The 19,265-nt window shown below is 43.8% G+C and overlaps 1 protein-coding gene across 7 annotated transcripts in view; it reads left to right on the forward strand.

Annotated features, from left to right (window-relative positions):
- LOC131809396 (microtubule-actin cross-linking factor 1) overlaps positions 1-19,265 on the forward strand; it is a 321,582-nt gene that overhangs the window by 292,840 nt on the left and 9,477 nt on the right. For 6 of the 7 annotated variants that reach the window (XM_059136435.1, XM_059136438.1, XM_059136436.1 and 3 more), the window contains exons 85-96: positions 770-929; positions 1,735-1,929; positions 2,260-2,388; positions 3,293-3,436; positions 3,921-4,109; positions 6,694-6,814; positions 7,484-7,647; positions 9,021-9,183; positions 10,489-10,643; positions 11,481-11,555; positions 12,662-12,679; positions 15,609-15,726. In XM_059136435.1, coding sequence (XP_058992418.1) covers positions 770-929; positions 1,735-1,929; positions 2,260-2,388; positions 3,293-3,436; positions 3,921-4,109; positions 6,694-6,814; positions 7,484-7,647; positions 9,021-9,183; positions 10,489-10,643; positions 11,481-11,555; positions 12,662-12,679; positions 15,609-15,726 — 1,631 coding nt within the window. The remainder of the gene's footprint in view (positions 1-769; positions 930-1,734; positions 1,930-2,259; positions 2,389-3,292; positions 3,437-3,920; positions 4,110-6,693; positions 6,815-7,483; positions 7,648-9,020; positions 9,184-10,488; positions 10,644-11,480; positions 11,556-12,661; positions 12,680-15,608; positions 15,727-19,265) is intronic. The other variant, XM_059136440.1, reaches the window with a different exon arrangement.

Here is a 19,265-nt window from a genome sequence, read left to right on the forward strand (position 1 = left end):
AAAACCTCTGCACGCATCACCTCATTTAACCATCGTAATGCCTAACCTTTACTGGACAGTTACTACTGAGCACTTGCCAGATAGAGGCGAACCAATCATGTAATCCTCATAACGACCACTGAGGGGGATACTTATTCCCATTTTACAGATGAGAAAAATGATCGTAAAGAGGTTATGATCATAAAGAGTGACCCCCAAGGTCACTCAGCTACTAAGCAGCAGAGCTGGGATTTGACGCTGTTGGATTTGGTTCCATAAGTCGTGCTTTCACCCACTTGTACACTATGTTTTGCTAAGTAATATGGTATCTTTATATTATTTATACTCCCATTTTTTGGATGAAGTGACTGAGGGTTAAAGAGGTGATGAGAAAGCCCAGGACTACACAACTGGTCTAGAGCTAGGAGTTAAACTCCTGACCACAGACCATGACCAAAACCATCATCCTCTACCTGAGTAATATAAAATAAACACTGATCTTGGTCATATGGTGTATCTGTGTGTATAACCATTGGACTCTTAAGGGACCAGGAGGGCCTCTGTACCTACCACCTACACTATCCTTACTCCATTCTAGAGAGTGGTTTGATTCAAAATGTCTAGGCATATCTCTTAATCACCTTTTGCTCTATTTCAAACCAGTCCAGCATGGAGGACCCTCTCTCTCTAGAGTTCAAGCAGTATTCCTTTTCCATTCAGTGGTCAGAATTGTGAGCCAGCCAAAGAGACGGGATTTCTAAAAACGGTGAGGTTTGTGTGCTTTTCTCAGGCAGCACAAGTTGGAGGAGGCCCTGCTGTTTTCGGGTCAGTTCATGGACGCTTTGCAGGCCTTGGTCGACTGGCTGTACAAGGTGGAGCCGCAGCTGGCTGAGGACCAGCCCGTGCACGGAGACCTCGACCTCGTCATGAACCTCATGGATGCCCATAAGGTGAGGGGTGGGAGCTGCACCACAGGGGGCACAGCCACTGGGTCCTTGGCCTCTGCAGACCTTCTGCTCACATTCCCCACCCAGGGGAGAAAGGAAGCCTCAATGAGCCTTTGTCTCCACTTGTCGGAGAGACCACTCCTTGCTCTGTGTCCTTAAACTATTGCTGGGATTCCGTGTCAGTCACAGAGAATTTACCCAGATTGCTTTGATTCAGTTTTGGCAATGTATAAGTTTCATCTTAGGGTTTTCCCCCTCTTCCTATTGGTATCTCTCCATTGAGTCACACCATGAATTTAAACTCAGGAGCCCCTCAAGATATGCATTTTCATGGACTCCTATAATGAAAATGTGTTCTTTTTTTAGCTGATTCTGACCCTAGCAAGCCCAGCATCATGCACAGCAATGTTTATGTGTAACCTACACCTGTTGTGTCAACCTCCATAATGTTTCAGCACAAAGCATTCAGCTTTACTTGAAATTACATTAACATCTTATTATGCCTGTGGCAGATGTGTTCTTACTAAACTCCCACAGTTCTGGAAATTTTGCTCTGATGTCATTTCTGTGTTACAAGTTAGGAAATTGGGACTCCAGCTGAGCAACTTACCCAGGCCTCATCTTTAGAGTCACCTCTTCTGGGTGTTTCTTTCTTACATATCGTCCTGCCTCCCTCTGTGTAAAAAAAAAGACACATGACTGGAACCTACCAAGGAGAACGGAACTAAATGATTCCTTTTGTCTGACATTTTGCTTCTTGGGTTCAAAACATTTCTCAGCAAACTAATTCCTCTATTTTTCTTTCTAGGTTTTCCAGAAGGAACTGGGAAAGCGAACAGGAACTGTTCAGGTACTGAAGCGATCAGGCCGAGAGCTAATTGAAAACAGTCGCGATGACACCACGTGGGTGAAAGGACAGCTCCAGGAACTTAGCACTCGCTGGGACACCGTGTGCAAACTCTCTGTCTCCAAGCAAAGCCGACTTGAGCAGGCCTTAAAACAGGTCAGAGACTTTGGTGGGGACCACCAAAGACATTCTCATTTCTTTATCAGGATCAGTTCCACCCAGCCTCAAAATGAACATATAGTCAAACACTTGATATTCCGCATGTTCTACAAGATTTTAATGTTCATTTGTATTGGAGGAAAAAAATGAATTCAGTTGGTTTTCAAAGAACTACAAATGAAAGATGCCCTTTGTAGGAGGCTTTGATAGGGCCATTGGTGCCTCTGATGCACTAATGAGTTCAGGCCCAACCCTTTCCCTGCCATACCCCAGTGTTCAGGACAATGGCTGCAGAGAGGTTCAATCTGTTGTGCTTGGTTATTTCAGGCGGAAGAGTTTCGGGACACAGTCCACATGCTGTTGGAGTGGCTTTCTGACGCAGAGCAAACGCTTCGCTTTCGGGGAGCACTTCCTGATGACACAGAGGCTTTACAGTCTCTCATTGACACCCACAAGGTAATCCAGCCCCAGCGTGAACTGACCCATGCCACCCACCAGGGTGAGTGTGGCCCGCCACTAAAGGAAAGTAACTTTTTGCTTGGGAATTTCAGATCTCACATGCAAAGAACTAGAACCAGAATAAGCCCAGCTTACTGGTTTAGCAAGAATGAGAGACAGATGACTGGTGGGTTTTATGACACCTTAAAGATCACTCATTTATCTTTACAGAAGTAATCCATGTTGGTTGTAAACAAGTGAAACAACGTGGTATCATATGAAGAAAACTGGACTATTCCAGCCTCTCTAGACTTCTCGCCTGCACATGGCTTGGTTTGGCTTTCCTTGTGTTACCAGTTTTGGGCCCTGAGCCTCTTACCAAGCTGCAGAATATAATACAGTATCTGGGTCTACAATCTGTCCTAATAAGATGGGAAATACTTCCTTTTTTAATTTTTGTGTTACCCACCAGGGGATTTTAATCTTGATTTTGGCACATGGTATTCTGTTGCTTGTATTTTTAAAATATCATGTTTTATAGCTGTCATTTGTCCAAGACAGTGCTCACTGTTTATACACACAGAAGTGAATCCAAACGGGATTTTTTCAAAAAGAGAGAAACAAATTCAGAATAGGACAAGGGTCATGCCCAGCCTGGGAAAAGGGGCTCCTGTCTGTGTCCCTCCTTGCGCTTTGTCATCTGTAGTAGAGACAGTCATTCTTGTATAAACCCTTCACCTCCTCCCATCTTTTAGAACTGGGAAGAAAGTACCAGAGACACCAGGATGCAGGCTTTAGGGGCCTGTGTGAACACCCACAGAGGGAAAAACTGCATTGAAATCTTTCCTCCTGCACTGTGTAAGCTAACAGTGCTGCTAGAATAGATTTCTTCAGTTTTGGTTTTCAAATCTTTTTTGTTTAGGAGTTCATGAAGAAAGTGGAAGAAAAGAGAGCGGATGTTAGCACAGCGGTAGCAATGGGAGAGGCCATTCTGGCGGTCTGCCACCCTGACTGCATCACTACCATCAAGCACTGGATCACCATCATCCGGGCTCGCTTTGAGGAGGTGAGTTCCTGGTTTTAGAGGAAGACGACACGCACTCCACACGGTGGATTTATAGGGGAAACAATGCTACTGAGCTTTGTCCACCTACCCCCCAGATAAGGAATTTTTCACTCATTCTGGATATCTCAGTAAGAAGTTAGCGTTTTTAGTGATGACTGTTTCCTTGATGATGAGATAATGAGCAGCAGTCTGGAAGAATGGTGCTGGTGTGATAACATGTTCACTGATGAATTCCAGTGGACTCGGTTTTGTGTCTCTCCTTTCTTCCTGAGAAATCCTGTGTTTAGTAGGACATACGTGCTGCATTTGTTTCCAGGAGTGACTGATTGCTTATTCCAGCTCTGTCACTGGAGTAAGAGTGAGGCCTCTTGAGTGCTTCGGGGGTCTTCCTCCTGAAGGTCATTGTTAGGATCAGATGACAAAATGGACTTTGGAAACAAAGTGTGTGCTTGACTGAGACAGGCAATGGTTTCTCTCTCCCCAGGTCCTGACCTGGGCTAAGCAGCACCAGCAACGTCTTGAAACAGCCCTATCAGAACTGGTGGCTAATGCCGAGCTCTTGGAAGAACTTCTGGCTTGGATTCAGTGGGCCGAGACCACTCTCATTCAGCGGGACCAGGAGCCAATCCCTCAGAACATTGACCGAGTGAAAGCCCTTATCGCCGAGCATCAGGTATCTTAGCGGAGTCCGGCTTCAGGCATTCCCTTTGTGGCTACTGGAGCCCATTTCCTTTGCCCTGTCTATCTGTTTTTAAATGGTTGCTTATCATATTTGCACAGACTTAGCTTAAAACAACACATGTGTATTATCTTGCAAGTTCTGTGGGGCATGAGTCCTCTGGGTCCTCCTCTCAGTGTCTTACTGGGCCAATCAAGGCGTCAGCCAGCACTGTAGCTCTTGCCCAGGCTCAGTCAAGTTGCTGGCAGAATCAACTCCTTGTGGTTGTGGAACCCGGGTCTCCGTTTTCTTGCTGGCTGTCAGCCAGGAGTCACTCTTGGCTCCCAGAGGCTGCCCTCAGGTCTTAGCTGACCACGCTCACAGTGAAGCAGCATAGGTCTTCAATGCCAGCAGGAGAGGCTCTCCAGTCTGCTCAGACAGATCTTATATGGTAAAATGTATTCAAGGGAACTATTCTCCCATTCTTTTCACCGCTGTGACCCTCCCTCAAGGGGAGGAGCTGATACAGGGCATGTACCCCAGGAGTGGGACTCCTGTGGGCCATCTCGGAAATCAGCCAAAGTTTTACACCTGGGTGCAGAAAGTTCTCTTGCCTGAACCCAGAGATGGGCAAGAACAGCACATCAAACTAAACTGAACAAAGGAAAGCTCAATTGAGCTGTCTTCGTAATATATCCTCGGGAGGCAAAGATGTTTTTTGTTTTGTTTTGTTTTTTTCTTAAAGATTTTATTTATTTATTTGACAGAGCGAGATCACAGTAGGCAGAGAGAGAGAGAGGGAAGCAGGCTCCCTGCTGAGCAGAGAGCCTGATGCGGGACTCGATCCCAGGATTTTGAGATCATGACCTGAGCCGAAGGCAGCGGCTTAACCCACTGAGCCACCCAGGCGCCCCAAAGATGGTTTTTAACCGTGATCATTTACACTGATAACAAGTGTGGATCTTGGTTAATTATACTGTGGATATACAGTCTTTTTAGTATATATAAATAATTAGACCTAAACCTTGAAAACCTCCTGTATTCCTGTCAAGGTTACATACTTTGACACCTTCTCTTCTGAAAGGTTATCTTCATATTCAAGGCCACTCCTCTCCCTTCTGTGATCCCCTCTTTTACTTGTGTCTTCAAGCTCTCCCATTCTCTTTGCTCTTTCCTCCAAACCTTCTAGACATGGTCCTCTCAACCCTGTGTTCCCTTTGAATTACCCTCATTGTTCCCTCCCTCCTTCTTCAAACAAGCTTCTGGTCCCCTGTCTTCTCTGCTTGTTTCCCACTCACTACCCAGGCCCTTGGGGTCTGGCTTCCATCCCAACTAATACTATCCCAGTCACATCCCACTGATGAAATCCAGCTAATGCTTTCAGTCTTCATCTTACTTGACATGTGACAGAGTTGCCTCTTCCTTCTGAAAACTCTTCTTTGGACTCTTGTCCTATCTTGTTTTTCTCCCCTCTCTCTGACTGTTCCTTCTCAGTCTTCTCAGCTGGTTCCTCTTCCTCTCTCCTTGTTAGTGTGTGTTTGCTGAACAAGTTCCATTCTTTACCCTCTTCTCACACAGCTGAGGTCTTACCTAGTCCAACAGCTTTAGCTGCCGCCTGTAATCCAAACCTTTCACATCTATTTCATCTCCAGTACCATTATGTCTTGAAGTCTAGATGTACGATAAACCAGAGGCAGTGCTAAAACTCCATGTTACCTGTGCCACACCTTACCCTCCCAAGCCTGCCTCCTTGTCTACCCACCTTCTGTGATGTGTCCAGGATGCCTGCCTTTCCTATGCCCCCCACATCTGGCCAACCACTGGGCTCTAGCTGTCCTACTTCCAGAATACCTCTTGGTTCTGTCTAGGCCCGCACCATGTTTCGCCTCAGTTACTGCAGTGGTTTCCTAACTCATCCCCCACCATGTTTTGTCTTCTACACTGAAGCAGGAACCATAGCTCTAAAATAAGGATCTCATCAGGCCTCTTCTCTGGATCAAAATCACTCAGTTGCTTTTCATTGCTCTCTAAATAAAATCCCAGTCCCTTAGCCAAACACAAGGCCTTAATGGATCTTTCTCCTACCTACCTCTCCAGCCCTCCATCCTGCCGTTCTTGTGATTGCATCTTGGGCTCAGCCAGTGATCCAAAGGGCCGTGGCTCACTAGACCATCAGGCTCCCTGGATCTCTCTGTACTGTGCCTATTGCTGGGACTGCCCTCTACCCAGTCCTTGGCCAGTTCTTCATCCCTCGCTACTCCGCTGGAGCCCATCTCTGGGCAGCTCTCCTTGGCATCTCGGCCTGTGGGGTGCTCATCCTTGGTCTATTTTTGCCATCCTGGGTGGCATTCATTGCACTGATTTCCTGGTTTTCCTCATTCAGCTGTGAGCTTCTTGGAATCAGAAGCTATGTCTGATCCCTTCAGGTTTCCAGCATCTGATGAAGAGCCTTGCTCAGCTGTGTTTCTTGAAAGGAATGAGACAGTGTACAAAAAGGCATCTGTTCCATCATGACCCTGGGCTTTGTGAGTAAGAAGTTGCTGGATTCTGTCTTAGTCCAAGAAAATGCTGAATTCTGTTCTCTGTTTGTGTTTGACAGACGTTTATGGAGGAGATGACTCGCAAACAGCCTGACGTGGACCGGGTCACGAAGACATACAAAAGGAAGAATGTAGAGCCTGCTCATACGCCTTTCATTGAGAAATCCCGCAGTGGCAGCAGTAGGTTTCTTGTCTCCTGTATTGGGGTGTTTCATTCTGGCTGTTGGAAGATGAGCACTTCCCAAGTCCCTGTCAGTAAACTTCTTTTTGGGGTGCCTGGCTGGCGCAGTCAGTAGAGCATGCAACTCTTGATCTCAGGATCGTAAATTCAAGCCCCATATTGACTGTGGAGCCTACTTTAAAACAAAACAAAACTAAACTAAAACATTTTTTTGAAACTCACTTTTCTTACACTAACACATAGTAACTATATTCCATTTTCATGGACCGGCCTAAAATTTTGAAGTAGTCAGCAGATTGTCTTTGCAGTGATCTTTCTGTTGTTGTGGTCATCAGTGCCAGCTGTTCATATTTGGTTTGCACTCATTTAATTATCAGATAAATCAGTTCCTGTAGAGCCATTGGTTTTTTGGTTGAGTTGACATTTCCTCAGTTTTCTATGGACAGAATAAATGGGAGATAGGAGACAAATACCCGTTGGCTGGGAGGGCGAGCAGTAATTTTGAAATTAGTATGCTTAATACCTGAATATTTCCAGGTCCCAGGTTTCTTTTCACATTTACTGACCAGTTACTGTTTTTTAGTGTCCTGAGTTAACACATATGGCACTTTCTCTTTGTGAACTGACAAAACCAGATTTTCTAATCTCGCAGTTATTTTTCCTTTTAGGGAAGTCCTTGAATCAGCCCACACCTCCTCCCATGCCAATCCTTTCACAGTCCGAAGCAAAAAATCCACGGATCAACCAGCTGTCCGCCCGCTGGCAGCAGGTGTGGCTGTTAGCACTGGAGCGGCAGCGGAAGCTGAACGATGCCTTGGATCGCCTGGAGGAGGTGAGGCCCTGCCCAGCAGCCTTCCCTGAAGGGAGGTGACATCTTACCTTCAGAGGCCCTCTTACTGTGATCTGTGCACCTTGACCAGCTTCTCTAGAAGTAGAAACACACCAGGGTGAGCCAGTACTCTGTCCCTTAGGCCTCCTAGGAGAAAAGCATGTGGGTGAGGAGATGGCTTACAACAGGGTAGACCATAGCACCTAGGTGTAGAAAGCAAGCAGGCAACCAGACAGTCCATTTGAGGGCCGGCCTGTGACCCAACCCTCCTCAGCCCCTGGCTGTGGTCAAAAATCAGGAGCATGCCTTCGCAAAGTTACCTCCAAGTGTGTAGCTAATCACAGTAGCCACCATTATTGAGCCCTCTATGTAAAGATCTAAGATACTCAACTATGATATAAGGGTAACTTTTATAACCTTGTTATTCCTCTAGTCGTCACTAATCTATTTTTAAGTATCATTAACCCCCCTAAAAAATATAGTACTACACTTCCTAGTTTCTGAAACCTCTAATACCTTTCATATTTTTTTTATTTATGCGTATCAAAGCAGCTATGCCCGGAAGTGAGTGTTCTGTGTTTTTTGTTGTTATTTCTGTAGGTCAGTTGAGTTTTAAGCATATTTGGCTTTTGGCTTTTTTTTTTTTTTTTTTCCCTATTCCTGCCAACTTTGGAGTTTGAAAGACCAGGGGGAAAACTGCTGCACTGTCTCAGTCATTTTGAGTCTCTCTCACTAACATTGTCCAAGCAGCTCAACATCACCTTGCCCACTGCACAGGCCTGCTGTTGTCTGCCAAAGCCAAATATTTCACATGGAAGTCAGACGGGCAGTTTGCCCCCTCTGGTGCCATTCCAAAGAAACATGCTTGCGTGCAGGGTTGGATCGTTAATGCTTCCAGCCAGAACTTGAATGATCTCATCTCAGAAAATGATGGGAAACATGAGCCTTCTGACATGGGCCTCTCTGTGATCATGGTTCTTACCAAATCACAAAAGTAAGGAGTGCTAAGGACTTCTCTTCTGGGATAGAATCCATTCCCTCACGTCTAAGAAGGTGATCCTTTGAAAAAGTGCAAAGGGAAAGCCGGGCTGGCTCCACCCATTCTTGTTCTACGTGCTGCGTAGTTTCTGTGGTGGCCACGCAGTTAACTGTTTCTCTCACTGCTTCATTATGCCATAACCCATGTAAAGAATCACGGCTTTAAGTGAAGGATCCAGATTGTGCCTTCATCAAAGAGGCAACATATGGATATCATTGTTGATGCCCCTCTGGAAGGCCTGCATGGCTTTACTGAATGTCTGGAAGTTCGGGTATGCTCTGGGAAGGTTTGAGGGCCAAAATAGTAAGTCTTGTTGACACCTGTGATTTCTTTCTAGTTGAAAGAATTTGCCAACTTTGACTTTGATGTCTGGAGGAAAAAGTATATGCGTTGGATGAATCACAAAAAATCTCGGGTGATGGACTTCTTCCGGCGAATTGACAAGGACCAGGATGGGAAGATAACACGGCAAGAGTTTATTGATGGCATTCTAGCATCCAGTGAGTTCACTCATAGCTGCAAACATGGGTCACACCCGGATTCCTTGCACTTGGTGAAGGCCTGTGATATTCTGGCTAGTCTTTCTGAGGTTAAAGCTGTAGTCTTAAGGAAGAAGTAATGTAACTCCTTATTACTAAAATTAGCCCATCATTTTGATGGACAGAAGAGCTTCATTTTGAAGGAAAGAGGAGCTTCATTTTGCTGGGAATTAAAAAACAAAACAAAACAAAACCGGTCTTGTTTGATAGTATGGCAAATAAAACCTGTTTGAAGTATAGGTTAAGAAGCCAACTTTGTGAATGAGGAGGTTCTAAGTAAAATGAGAAAATATATTTTTCGTAATAACAGTTTCTGACATCTGTATAACAGCTTACAAAATACATGATCTCATTTTTAGCAGGAAAAATAATTGAGGCATAAAGTAGTTAAGTAACTTGCCAGGATCACAAAGCACATCTTGCACATCTCACAGCTGTGCTGCTTTTTATGGCTGGCCAGGACAGGCCTGTCTGCAGAGGTGATATTTGAGGGAAGAGTTAGAGGCAAGGGGGAACAACAGGTATGAAGCACTGAGGTGGGCGCGAACGTGGCATGTTCTAGGAATAGAAAGATGAACATGGCTGGGTTGTCATGATCTAGGGAAGTGGTAAGAGATGAAGTTGGAAGGATCAGCAGCCAGTTCATGTGTGGCCTAATAGGCCCTGGGGAAGAGAGTAGATCTGATCTCTTACTTACTCTAGAGGCAGTGGGAAACCACCAGAGATTTTCACGTGAGAAATCTGGCTTATGTTTTAATAAATCACTCTGGCTACTGTAAGTGTTCACACTTCCTTTGGGAAGCAATTTGTCAAGAACCTAAGGCAGTTGCCTAAACATAGAAAACACTTCATCCTATTCCAAATTGTCACTATCCTGAAATCATCGAAGTATCCAACAGTAGATAAGAGTTGATGAATAAATTTTTATGTTGGATGGTAGATCTATGGGTAGTTACAATATTATGTCTTTTGGTATATCTGAAATACTGTTTTGTTTTGGTTTTTTAATTGCATGGAGGAGGAGGGAATCTATAAGCAAAAACACCAAAAAACTTAACAGTGAATAGTCTTCAGGTAATCTATCTCTAGGTGACTTTTTAAAAAAAATCTTCTTTATAACATTTTATCTTCTAAATGAGCATGTATTGCATTTCAGAAAAAAAGCAAGACATAAATATTTCTTCTTTCAAGAAGTATTTGCATGCCCTCCAGCAACCCAAATAAGCCATCTTAGTTAATGTTCCAAATGCGATTATTTTTCTCCAGAGTTCCCTACCACCAAGTTGGAGATGACTGCTGTTGCTGACATTTTTGACCGAGATGGAGATGGCTACATTGATTACTATGAATTCGTGGCTGCTCTCCATCCCAACAAGGATGCTTATCGCCCAACAACTGACGCAGATAAAATTGAAGATGAGGTATGGGAAATTACTGTATTTTGAGCAAACTTTTGACCACAGTGGTTGGGTGCAGTGGCCATATCAGCCCCGTGACTCATCTGTTATAAGATCATTATCTGGAGTCCTGTTTGGGGATCCTCATTTGAAGGATGACACCCCATAGGATCTCTGGCTGTTGAGCTCTCTCTTGCAGTCTAGATGACTTCTCACTCAAAAGACTCAACATCCATGTGATTCCTCCAAAGTTCACAAACCTACACACTCATCCCGGTTCATAGGTACCATGTTGCTTAGAACAGACGCCACTAGGAATCCCACATTAGGATCCAGGGGCAGTGGTCTTCAAAGGAAGCACTTGAGGTGTAAAATGTGAAGTAGTGTTTAAGATGGTGTGTACTCACCAAGCTTTCTGCCTACTTAAGGGCTTTTTCACATTGGAAATCACACTCATCACCTTGAAAATAGAAAATTCATTAGTAACACATGGAGAATCTAGGATTTGTTAATCCAGAAATGAGAGAAATTAGTGGGGCAGGTCGTGAGTATGGCCTGGAACATCCCAGGACTGACTTCTGGAACTCAAAGGTTCCTAGGTGGAAATTCAAATCAGTTCATAATTTGCTTGATTTGATTTGCTTTTGATGCATATTAGCACATTTCTCTGAAGGAACTTCAAAGCAAATGTGTAATGTGTATTAATTTGGAGTAGAGGATAAATGCATGTATCAAAAGCTAAAACACCTCAAAGAAACAAAATGAATAGCTTTCTGCTTACATGTAAAAACCTTTGTTTCTCTAAGAGAAGTCTTGTTTTACCCTTCACACTTTTCTTTTTTTGTTGTTTACAACCAATAGGTCACAAGACAAGTGGCTCAGTGCAAGTGTGCAAAAAGGTTTCAGGTGGAGCAGATTGGAGAGAATAAATACCGGGTAAGGAAGAGAAAACCAGTCCTTTGTGGTGGTGGCCCTTACAGGTAAAAGCAGCCTGACACACAGCAGGCGGGGTGATCCCACCTTTCCGCTGCCAGTGCTGGGAGGACCGGGCCAGGCGGACTTAAGATGCGGTCACTCTCTGGCCCTCATGTGTGGATTCCAAATGTCAGGTGTCCTGTTGAGCTAAGCCTAGTGCCCTGCATAATTCCACCTGGAAAATAGTTCCGTACTTAGCTACAAGTAGCTTGAATGTGAGTTCCAGCACAGGAGACATTTCAAAGTCCTGTCTTTGGCTGACCAGAGTCTTTAGGGAGACGGTGCCACCTGTGCCAGTTATCTGAAGACTAACCCATCACCCCAAAGCGCTGCTCCCAGGCTCGGAGAGGGCTGAAAGAACTCCGTCAAGGTCCCAAGGGACACTCCGGTTGCTCTGAGCTGGGTTACAAATAAGGCCTAGATGGACTAAGGGGACACCAGCTCAGTAGTCTTCCCTGGAAAGCTGTGCTGTGGACATAATTCAACCATGAATTATGCTGTGTTTTAGCTGGTTTTAGGACCAGGGTTAGGGGATAGAAGGGATCTGAAACAACACTTCTAAAATATATTTAGCAGTTTATCCAGATTCTGTCAATTCCTAAGGAAAACCTAGGATTGATAAAGAGGGTTCAGATCATACGGTTATCTGTTGTTCGAAATAAGTTAGAAATAGGTCCATCAGATTAGTACATCAAAATGTCTTCAAAGTACACCAAAACCACCCTGGGCTACTCTTAGCTGGGGTGTATTGGATGACTCTGCCCTGGATCCAGCCCAGGGCATTTAGTAAGTAGATAAAACTGTAAGCAGTCTTGTGCTTGCTTTTTGTTGCCTTTTATTTTCTTGTTGTTTTTTTATTGTGAGAGAAATGAATTAATAAGAGAAATCAGTAGAGTGGAAAAGTTAGGTCTTATTAATTTGTAAAACCACGCCCCCTGGTAGGACCTTGTGAAGAACATGCTTAAAGACTGGTAATGTGATTGCATGATTTTCATTCCTTAGTGTTAATATGACAAAATGTTCTCTTTTTTTTCTATTTCCTCCATCCTTTACTCTTTTGTCTGTAGTTCTTCCTCGGCAATCAGGTACAGTGTGCCTTGCAACATTCTCCTCGGTGGAAATGGTCTGTGTAGCTCATGCTGCCTGTTCTTTGCTGTGGGGAGAGGACATGATCTGAAGCATGCCTGGGTCACATCTGGTTGTCTTACCAAGTGGAGAAACTGCCAGCAGGGCTAATATTATGAAGCTGTCTTAATAGCAGGATATAAGTATTTTTTTTAAAAGGAGATGAAATTTTCCATCCAAAATTAGATTGTCTAAAGCCAGTATTATGCAGGACTGGTTCAGGGGAATTTGAAGCTGTGATATCAATCCATCCCACTTCTTTTTAGAACAGGAAGTCAGAATAGCAAACAGCACAGTTCTGTCTTTTGACAGATAACATAAATTTTATGGCATACATGAAATCAAAAAGACTTGGGGTACTCTGTTCATATACCTTATTTACTTGTATTTATAGCATATTTTATTATAAGGTACCTGAGAACTGTAGTATAGCAATCATGATTTGGTCCTAGCCTGAAGTTGGCTGATTATGTCCAGTTAGCCAGAATCTAAGGGATCAAATTAGACTTGCAAGAGGAGATTGAATGCTTTTGACTCCACTTGGTAATTCTAACCTTATAGACCTTTTGAGGGCTCTGGGGTCCTGTGTCTTCAAATGGAAGGAAGTTGCATGGGTAAAGTCTGTCTTGTGATGTGAAATCAGAAACACTAACAGTTGATTTGAGGCCCTCAGTCAGTGTTAAGTCCCAGGCACCGCAGTAATCATTCACTACAGTAATATTCTGGGCCAGTGGGAGGAACAGAGGGTAGAAACAAAAGACAAGAACAGTGAAAGAGGGCTTAAAATATCATTGCAGCACAGTGCTGGGGCATACCTCAAAGCTGGGCCTGTTTCCCAATACCTGCATGTGGGACCCAGGCGTCCTCTGAAGTGGCACTGATGTCCCGTCCAACGCTTCACTGACTGGCAGAGGGTCAAACAAGTTAGTTCCAATGTTGGAACAGAATCACAGGGTCCGTTTCGTGCATGAGGCACCTGCGATCTGAGGGCGTCCATGCTAACAGTCACACAGCCAGTGTCAGAGCCACTGCAAGAACCCGGGTCATCATAAGGGATTTTCCAGTTAAGGGAACCAAAGTTACTGTTGCCCCATGACATTTCTGGCATCTCTGGCTCACTGATAGCCCAGCTCTGCCAGGTTTGCACAGGTTTCCAGTTTTAGGGCTGTGGAAGCCCCTTTTCCCACTCTCATCTTGGCCTCAGCGTCCCCAGCCACTTCAGATGCTGGCTTGGATCAAACCTCCTTTTTCCTATAGCTCAGCAGAAAATAGTTAAAATCTTTCACAGAGGGCTTTAGTAAGAAGTTAAGAAGAAGGAAAGATGAGTTAAGTGGAGTATTTCTCAAAGCTGACAGACACATAAGTGACATTAAGGGTAAAGTACTTCTTGGTGTCCCTTCCTGCTTCACTGTGGAGGACATAGAGGCCCTTATTTCTTCCCTCTCCTCACTGATCCACAGAGGACCCTGAGGAGTGACGTGAGTGACTCAGGCCTTCCCTGCACTTGGATGTGGCAGAATTCTCAACCTTTCCCACAGGGCCTCCCTGTTTCCTCTCTTGGGCAGCTCCCTCAGGAGCCAAAGGGGCAGCTTCCTTCCAGGACAGGACATTTATTCCCTCACATCTCTGGGCACCCACTTCAGTGCTTTTTATACTACACCATGCTGTTGCTGTGGTCACTCTGTATAAAATCTTAACAGCTGTGGGAGATGACAGATGTAAGACTCTTCATTTTCAAAATAAAGGACTGGGGAGTGGGGTGGTGTTTTTTCAGTCCCCTTGCTGTCTATGTGAACAGTGTACTTGAGCCATACAGAGTAATACAGAGAATTACCATAGATGCATTAATTTTGAGGGAGGTTGGTTATGTGTCCTTGTGAAACATCTTTTCTGGCATTTTCAATTTTTGTGCCTTTTTTCAGAGTTATGGTTCTCCTTTATAACTTGAGAAATCTTAATTAGCTAATTAGTCCCTTCACTCTTTAACCTACCCCAGCATTCTCCTTGAATTACATAATTTTAGGAATGCTATTTCTCCAACAAATGTTTGATTTTTATTTTGGGATTTCTTCATGATGACTCCCTTTTGTTGCCTCTTACCTTATTTTAGGAAGAGGGTAATTTATGCAGTAGGAAATTCCAGATGTTAGCAGGGATGTTAAAGGAAAAGGAAAACATAAATTTCAGAAAGTCATGCTTATCTTAATATCCCAAAATGATTGTTGAATACTATTTATAATCAAAATTACATTTTTACATTACAATTTTAATTTTTTCAACTAAATTTTAGTATAAATGCATAGTCATTTGCTCAGCTAAAGAAACTTTTCTGCTTGGTGACATCACAATTAGAGAATACTGAGGGCTTATTTCTGAAAACCTTGTGTGGAAAATCAAATTTCCTTCTAAGCTTGTAATAATAATGATGCTTGCAAGGGTTTCCTTAAGGCTTGAAATAGTTATTTGCTGTTCTCCCTTTACCTTTTGAGCACACTGTATTCAGAAGTTGACATCCACTTTATGTCTACCTTTTATGAAAGTAAATGAACGTAACAATTTTATTACTGCGTTTTAATTTGAGCAGAATGTTTAAAAGAATTGAGGTGAGCTAACATTTGTCCTTTGCCCTCCTCCTTTTGGTGCAGGGGGAGGGAGCATGACCACCAAAAGTTAACTTTGTCCCGAAGGACAGACTACCAACACCAGTCTTTACCTTGTTATCTCAGCTTTTCCATATTTTAAATTCTATTGTGAAAAATATCAGATAGTTAAAATTCTCCCCAAACTGTCCGATTGTCATTTGTCTCGTCTGAATACAGTCTGCTGTGGGAAGAAGGCCTCGGCCAGCCCTAAGGCACACTTACTCATCCCTGTCCCCTTGGCTTGCAGTTTGGGGACTCCCAGCAGCTGCGGCTGGTCCGCATCCTGCGCAGCACCGTGATGGTCCGAGTTGGTGGAGGATGGATGGCCCTGGATGAATTTTTAGTCAAAAATGACCCCTGCCGAGGTAAGGAATCTTCCCTGCTTACACAGAGTGTCATTAGTGGGTCTGTTTGGTTTTTATTTTGTTAAGCTGCCCAGATAGCGCTCTACCAGCACAGATTAGAACTTGGGGGTATCTGAGTAGAACAGGAAGAGAAAGCAGGAGAGGTTGATGCCGTCAGGCGAGACAGGCTTCAAAGGACGCAGTAACAAGAATTAGGAATTTATTGGGGTCTTCAGATGTTTCAGTTTGAAAGGTGTTCAGTTAACATTAGCCTAGAAGGGAGCCTAATGAAGCCTTGAGGTTCGTGGTTAGTGATCCAGTTTCCCCTGCCTGTAATTCTTATCCTGGAAACCCAGGGAGAGTGTTGAGCCCCTCCCATGCAGGGAAGGACTGGGGGATCTCCCTTGGCTGGGAGAGGGGATAAAGAACACCTAACAGTGAGCCCAGGCACTTGTCAGAGAGTTGATTACCCAACTAAGACCGGGGCTATGAAACACAAGGGGCGGGCCTGCTAGCCCCAAGCAGAAGAAGAGGGGGAACTGAGTATGAATGCTGGCACCTGCAGCTCCAGGCGTGTGAGGTCTGCCACAAGGCCAAGTGATCAACTGCATCCTTTCCTTTCTCCTGTTAGCCGAGCTGCATGTGGGTACACATGAGGCTCCCCCACTGTTTGCCAGTCTGTCTTTCTTGACCAGTTTCTGCGTTTCCTGCTGTCTCTGTTTCTTTGTGTTTATTTTTTTAATTCTAGTTCACCATCCTGGGAGTAAAATAAAGCGCTCTGATTCCAGCTCTTCGATTTCCAGTCAGTCTCCCATAGGTTGGCTTTTAAGCTTTGTCCCCCTTACCCACACCCCAGCCCGTTGGGAATGGCTTTTGCTTCTTCAACTGTAGCACTTCTTGGCTCTATGGTATCTGCTGCCTTTACGAATGCTTTGAAATAGTCCGGCCATAGCTTTTCTAATTATTAAAACTTGACAGAGCATAGAACACTTCTGTTGAAACAGTACCCATGGAATTTGTGAGTTTCTATGTATTTAACCAACACTTACATAGTTTTTTTAGGCACTACACGCTGTTAAAAGCAGTTGACAGATAACACATTTACACTGCTGTGAGGTATAGATTTTTTACTGCCTCCATTTTACAGAATAGGAAACTAAAGTATAGAAAAGTTAAACAACTTACCTAAGGACAGACAGCTAGTAAATGGCAGACAGGATTGCAGTCCAAGACTAGTGTGGCTCTAAAGTATGTGCTCCTGATCGAGGTGCTCTGTGTCTCAGAGGCTAACATACCCTCCACACCTTCCTGGGTGTGGATTGCTGGTTCAGCCTGAGTAACTTACTTGGTAAGGCATATTTATAAACCTGGCAGAAATGTTTACAGTTTACAGTACAGTTATATAACTTCTTTGGAAGTGATTTATAGTCTTATTTTGAAGTGTTTAGAGCTAAAGGGTATAGTTCTCACATGAATTCAGAAATGCCATAGCTTCTCTTATTTTAAATGTCATTCTGCATTTACTCCAGCAAACAAAATATAGATAGTGAATTTTGAAAGCACCTATTCTGATAAAAACTTGAAAGGGTTTAATCAGTTTTAGAAGTTACTGTATCGCAAACTAATTTCCTTGATATAAAAGTCCTCTTTCGTTGTTTTATATCAGGAGCAGGAGCCATATATATGGTTTTAACCATAACTCAGTAAAATAGCATTATTCCTTTGCAAATCTATTAGTAAGGTTTTATTTATTTATTTTGTCCTGTATGATTGGTCTAAACAAATAAACAGAAGAGACGTTGCATGTGACATTTTGGAATCTGGATGCCTGTTTGCTGCCTGCTGTACTTGCTCTGTTGACAATAACTTTATGCTGATGGCCAAGGGCAGCACTGCTTGCTTTGTTCTTATGTTAATAGCTAAAAACTAGAACTCCCACCCCCCACACCCAGGAAGTTTGGGAGGGCCGTCTAGTACCTATTCTCTATGGAACATAGTAGCCTTTTCAGGATTCCTGGGAGCAAACAAGGTAAGGGTTTCCTCTGTGCCTCTCCAGGAGTGCCCTCCTAGTACCCAGTAATCCTCTTGATTCCCTTGATGGCAGAGTCCCAAACTCCCCGGCGGTCTTAGATGTCATAAATCTAGTGACAGGATGAGTATTTCTAATCAAATAAAAAGTTGCGTGAGGAATGAACACTTGGGCTGGGGAAGATGTACAAAGTGGCTGGGAGGGCATGGGCATCACAAAGAGAACGGTTCCCTGAAGCTCTCTGGGATTCTGTGAGGATTCACGTGGCTTCTAGAAGCACCACTTGAGGGAGATTCTGTATTCATTTGTGTTGCATTTCTTTGGCTGTTTGGACCACAGAGAATATTAGACTGAGGCTAGAACACAGGTGATGACAGTTCCTACCAACATGAACACACCTTCCACAAAGCTATTTCAAAATGCAAGGGAAAGCTCAGACGGTACAGTGCTCTAGCCAAATGTGTGAAGTGAAAATACTCAGCTTGGTAGGTTCGTGACACTCCTAAAAGTTGGAGGTTTTAGCTTCTGAATTCATCCATGGTCAAGGAGACCATGATGGTTTGAATGGTGATGAAAAACAAGGCCTAAGAACTAGGTCCATCTTTATCTGAGGGTGTGTTTTTGAGCATTAGACAAGTTAGTTCCCCCAAATAAGTGAAGAGCTAGAAAACTTCATTTATGATGATTGGAAAGACAGTTTGGTTGAGAACTCATTGTTTTTCTTTTTCTTTTTTCTTTTTTTTTTTTTTTTTTGGTGGTAAAAATACACATAAAATTTACCATCTTAACCATTTAGTTCAGTGGTTGTATTACTATCACATATCCATGGAGCTCTTTTCATCTGGTAAAACTGAAACTTTGTACCCATTAAGCAGCTTAGAACTCAGTTGTAACTAGCCAACATCATGTGGCCAGTGTGAGTCCCTTAGAAAATTGGTGGCCCCTGGGCGCCTGGGTGGCCTAGTGGGTTAAGCCTCTGCCTTCAGCTCAGGTCATGATCTCAGGGTCCTGGGATCGAGCCCCGCATCGGGCTCTCTGCTCAGCAGGGAGCCTGCTTCCCCCTCTCTCTGCCTACTTGTGATCTTTCTCTCTGTCAAATAAATAAATAAAATCTTTAAAAAAAAAAAAAAAAAGAAAAAGAAAATGGTGGCCCCTTTGGTATTGAAAACCTGAAGTAGTTGCCTTCAGGGCCTGGCCTCCAAGATTGATCTTTAAAAAGTCATGATCATGGGACGCCTGGGTGGCTCAGTTGGTTGGACGACTGCCTTCGGCTCAGGTCATGATCCTGGAGTCCCGGGATCGAGTCCCGCATCGGACTCCCAGCTCCATGGGGAGTCTGCTTCTCTCTCTGACCTTCTCCTCATTCATGCTCTCTCTCACTGTCTCTCTCTCAAGTAAATAAATAAAAAAATCTTTAAAAAAAAAAAAAAAAGTCATGATCAAGTAAGTGCTTTTAGAAGATGCTGGGTGAAAGCTAAGAAGGTTTCTTTACTGTAGAACTTTCCAGAGATTACAAAACGCTGATTGCATT

This window comes from Mustela lutreola, chromosome 10 (assembly GCF_030435805.1).
Source record: "Mustela lutreola isolate mMusLut2 chromosome 10, mMusLut2.pri, whole genome shotgun sequence".
Classification (NCBI taxonomy): domain Eukaryota; kingdom Metazoa; phylum Chordata; class Mammalia; order Carnivora; family Mustelidae; genus Mustela; species Mustela lutreola.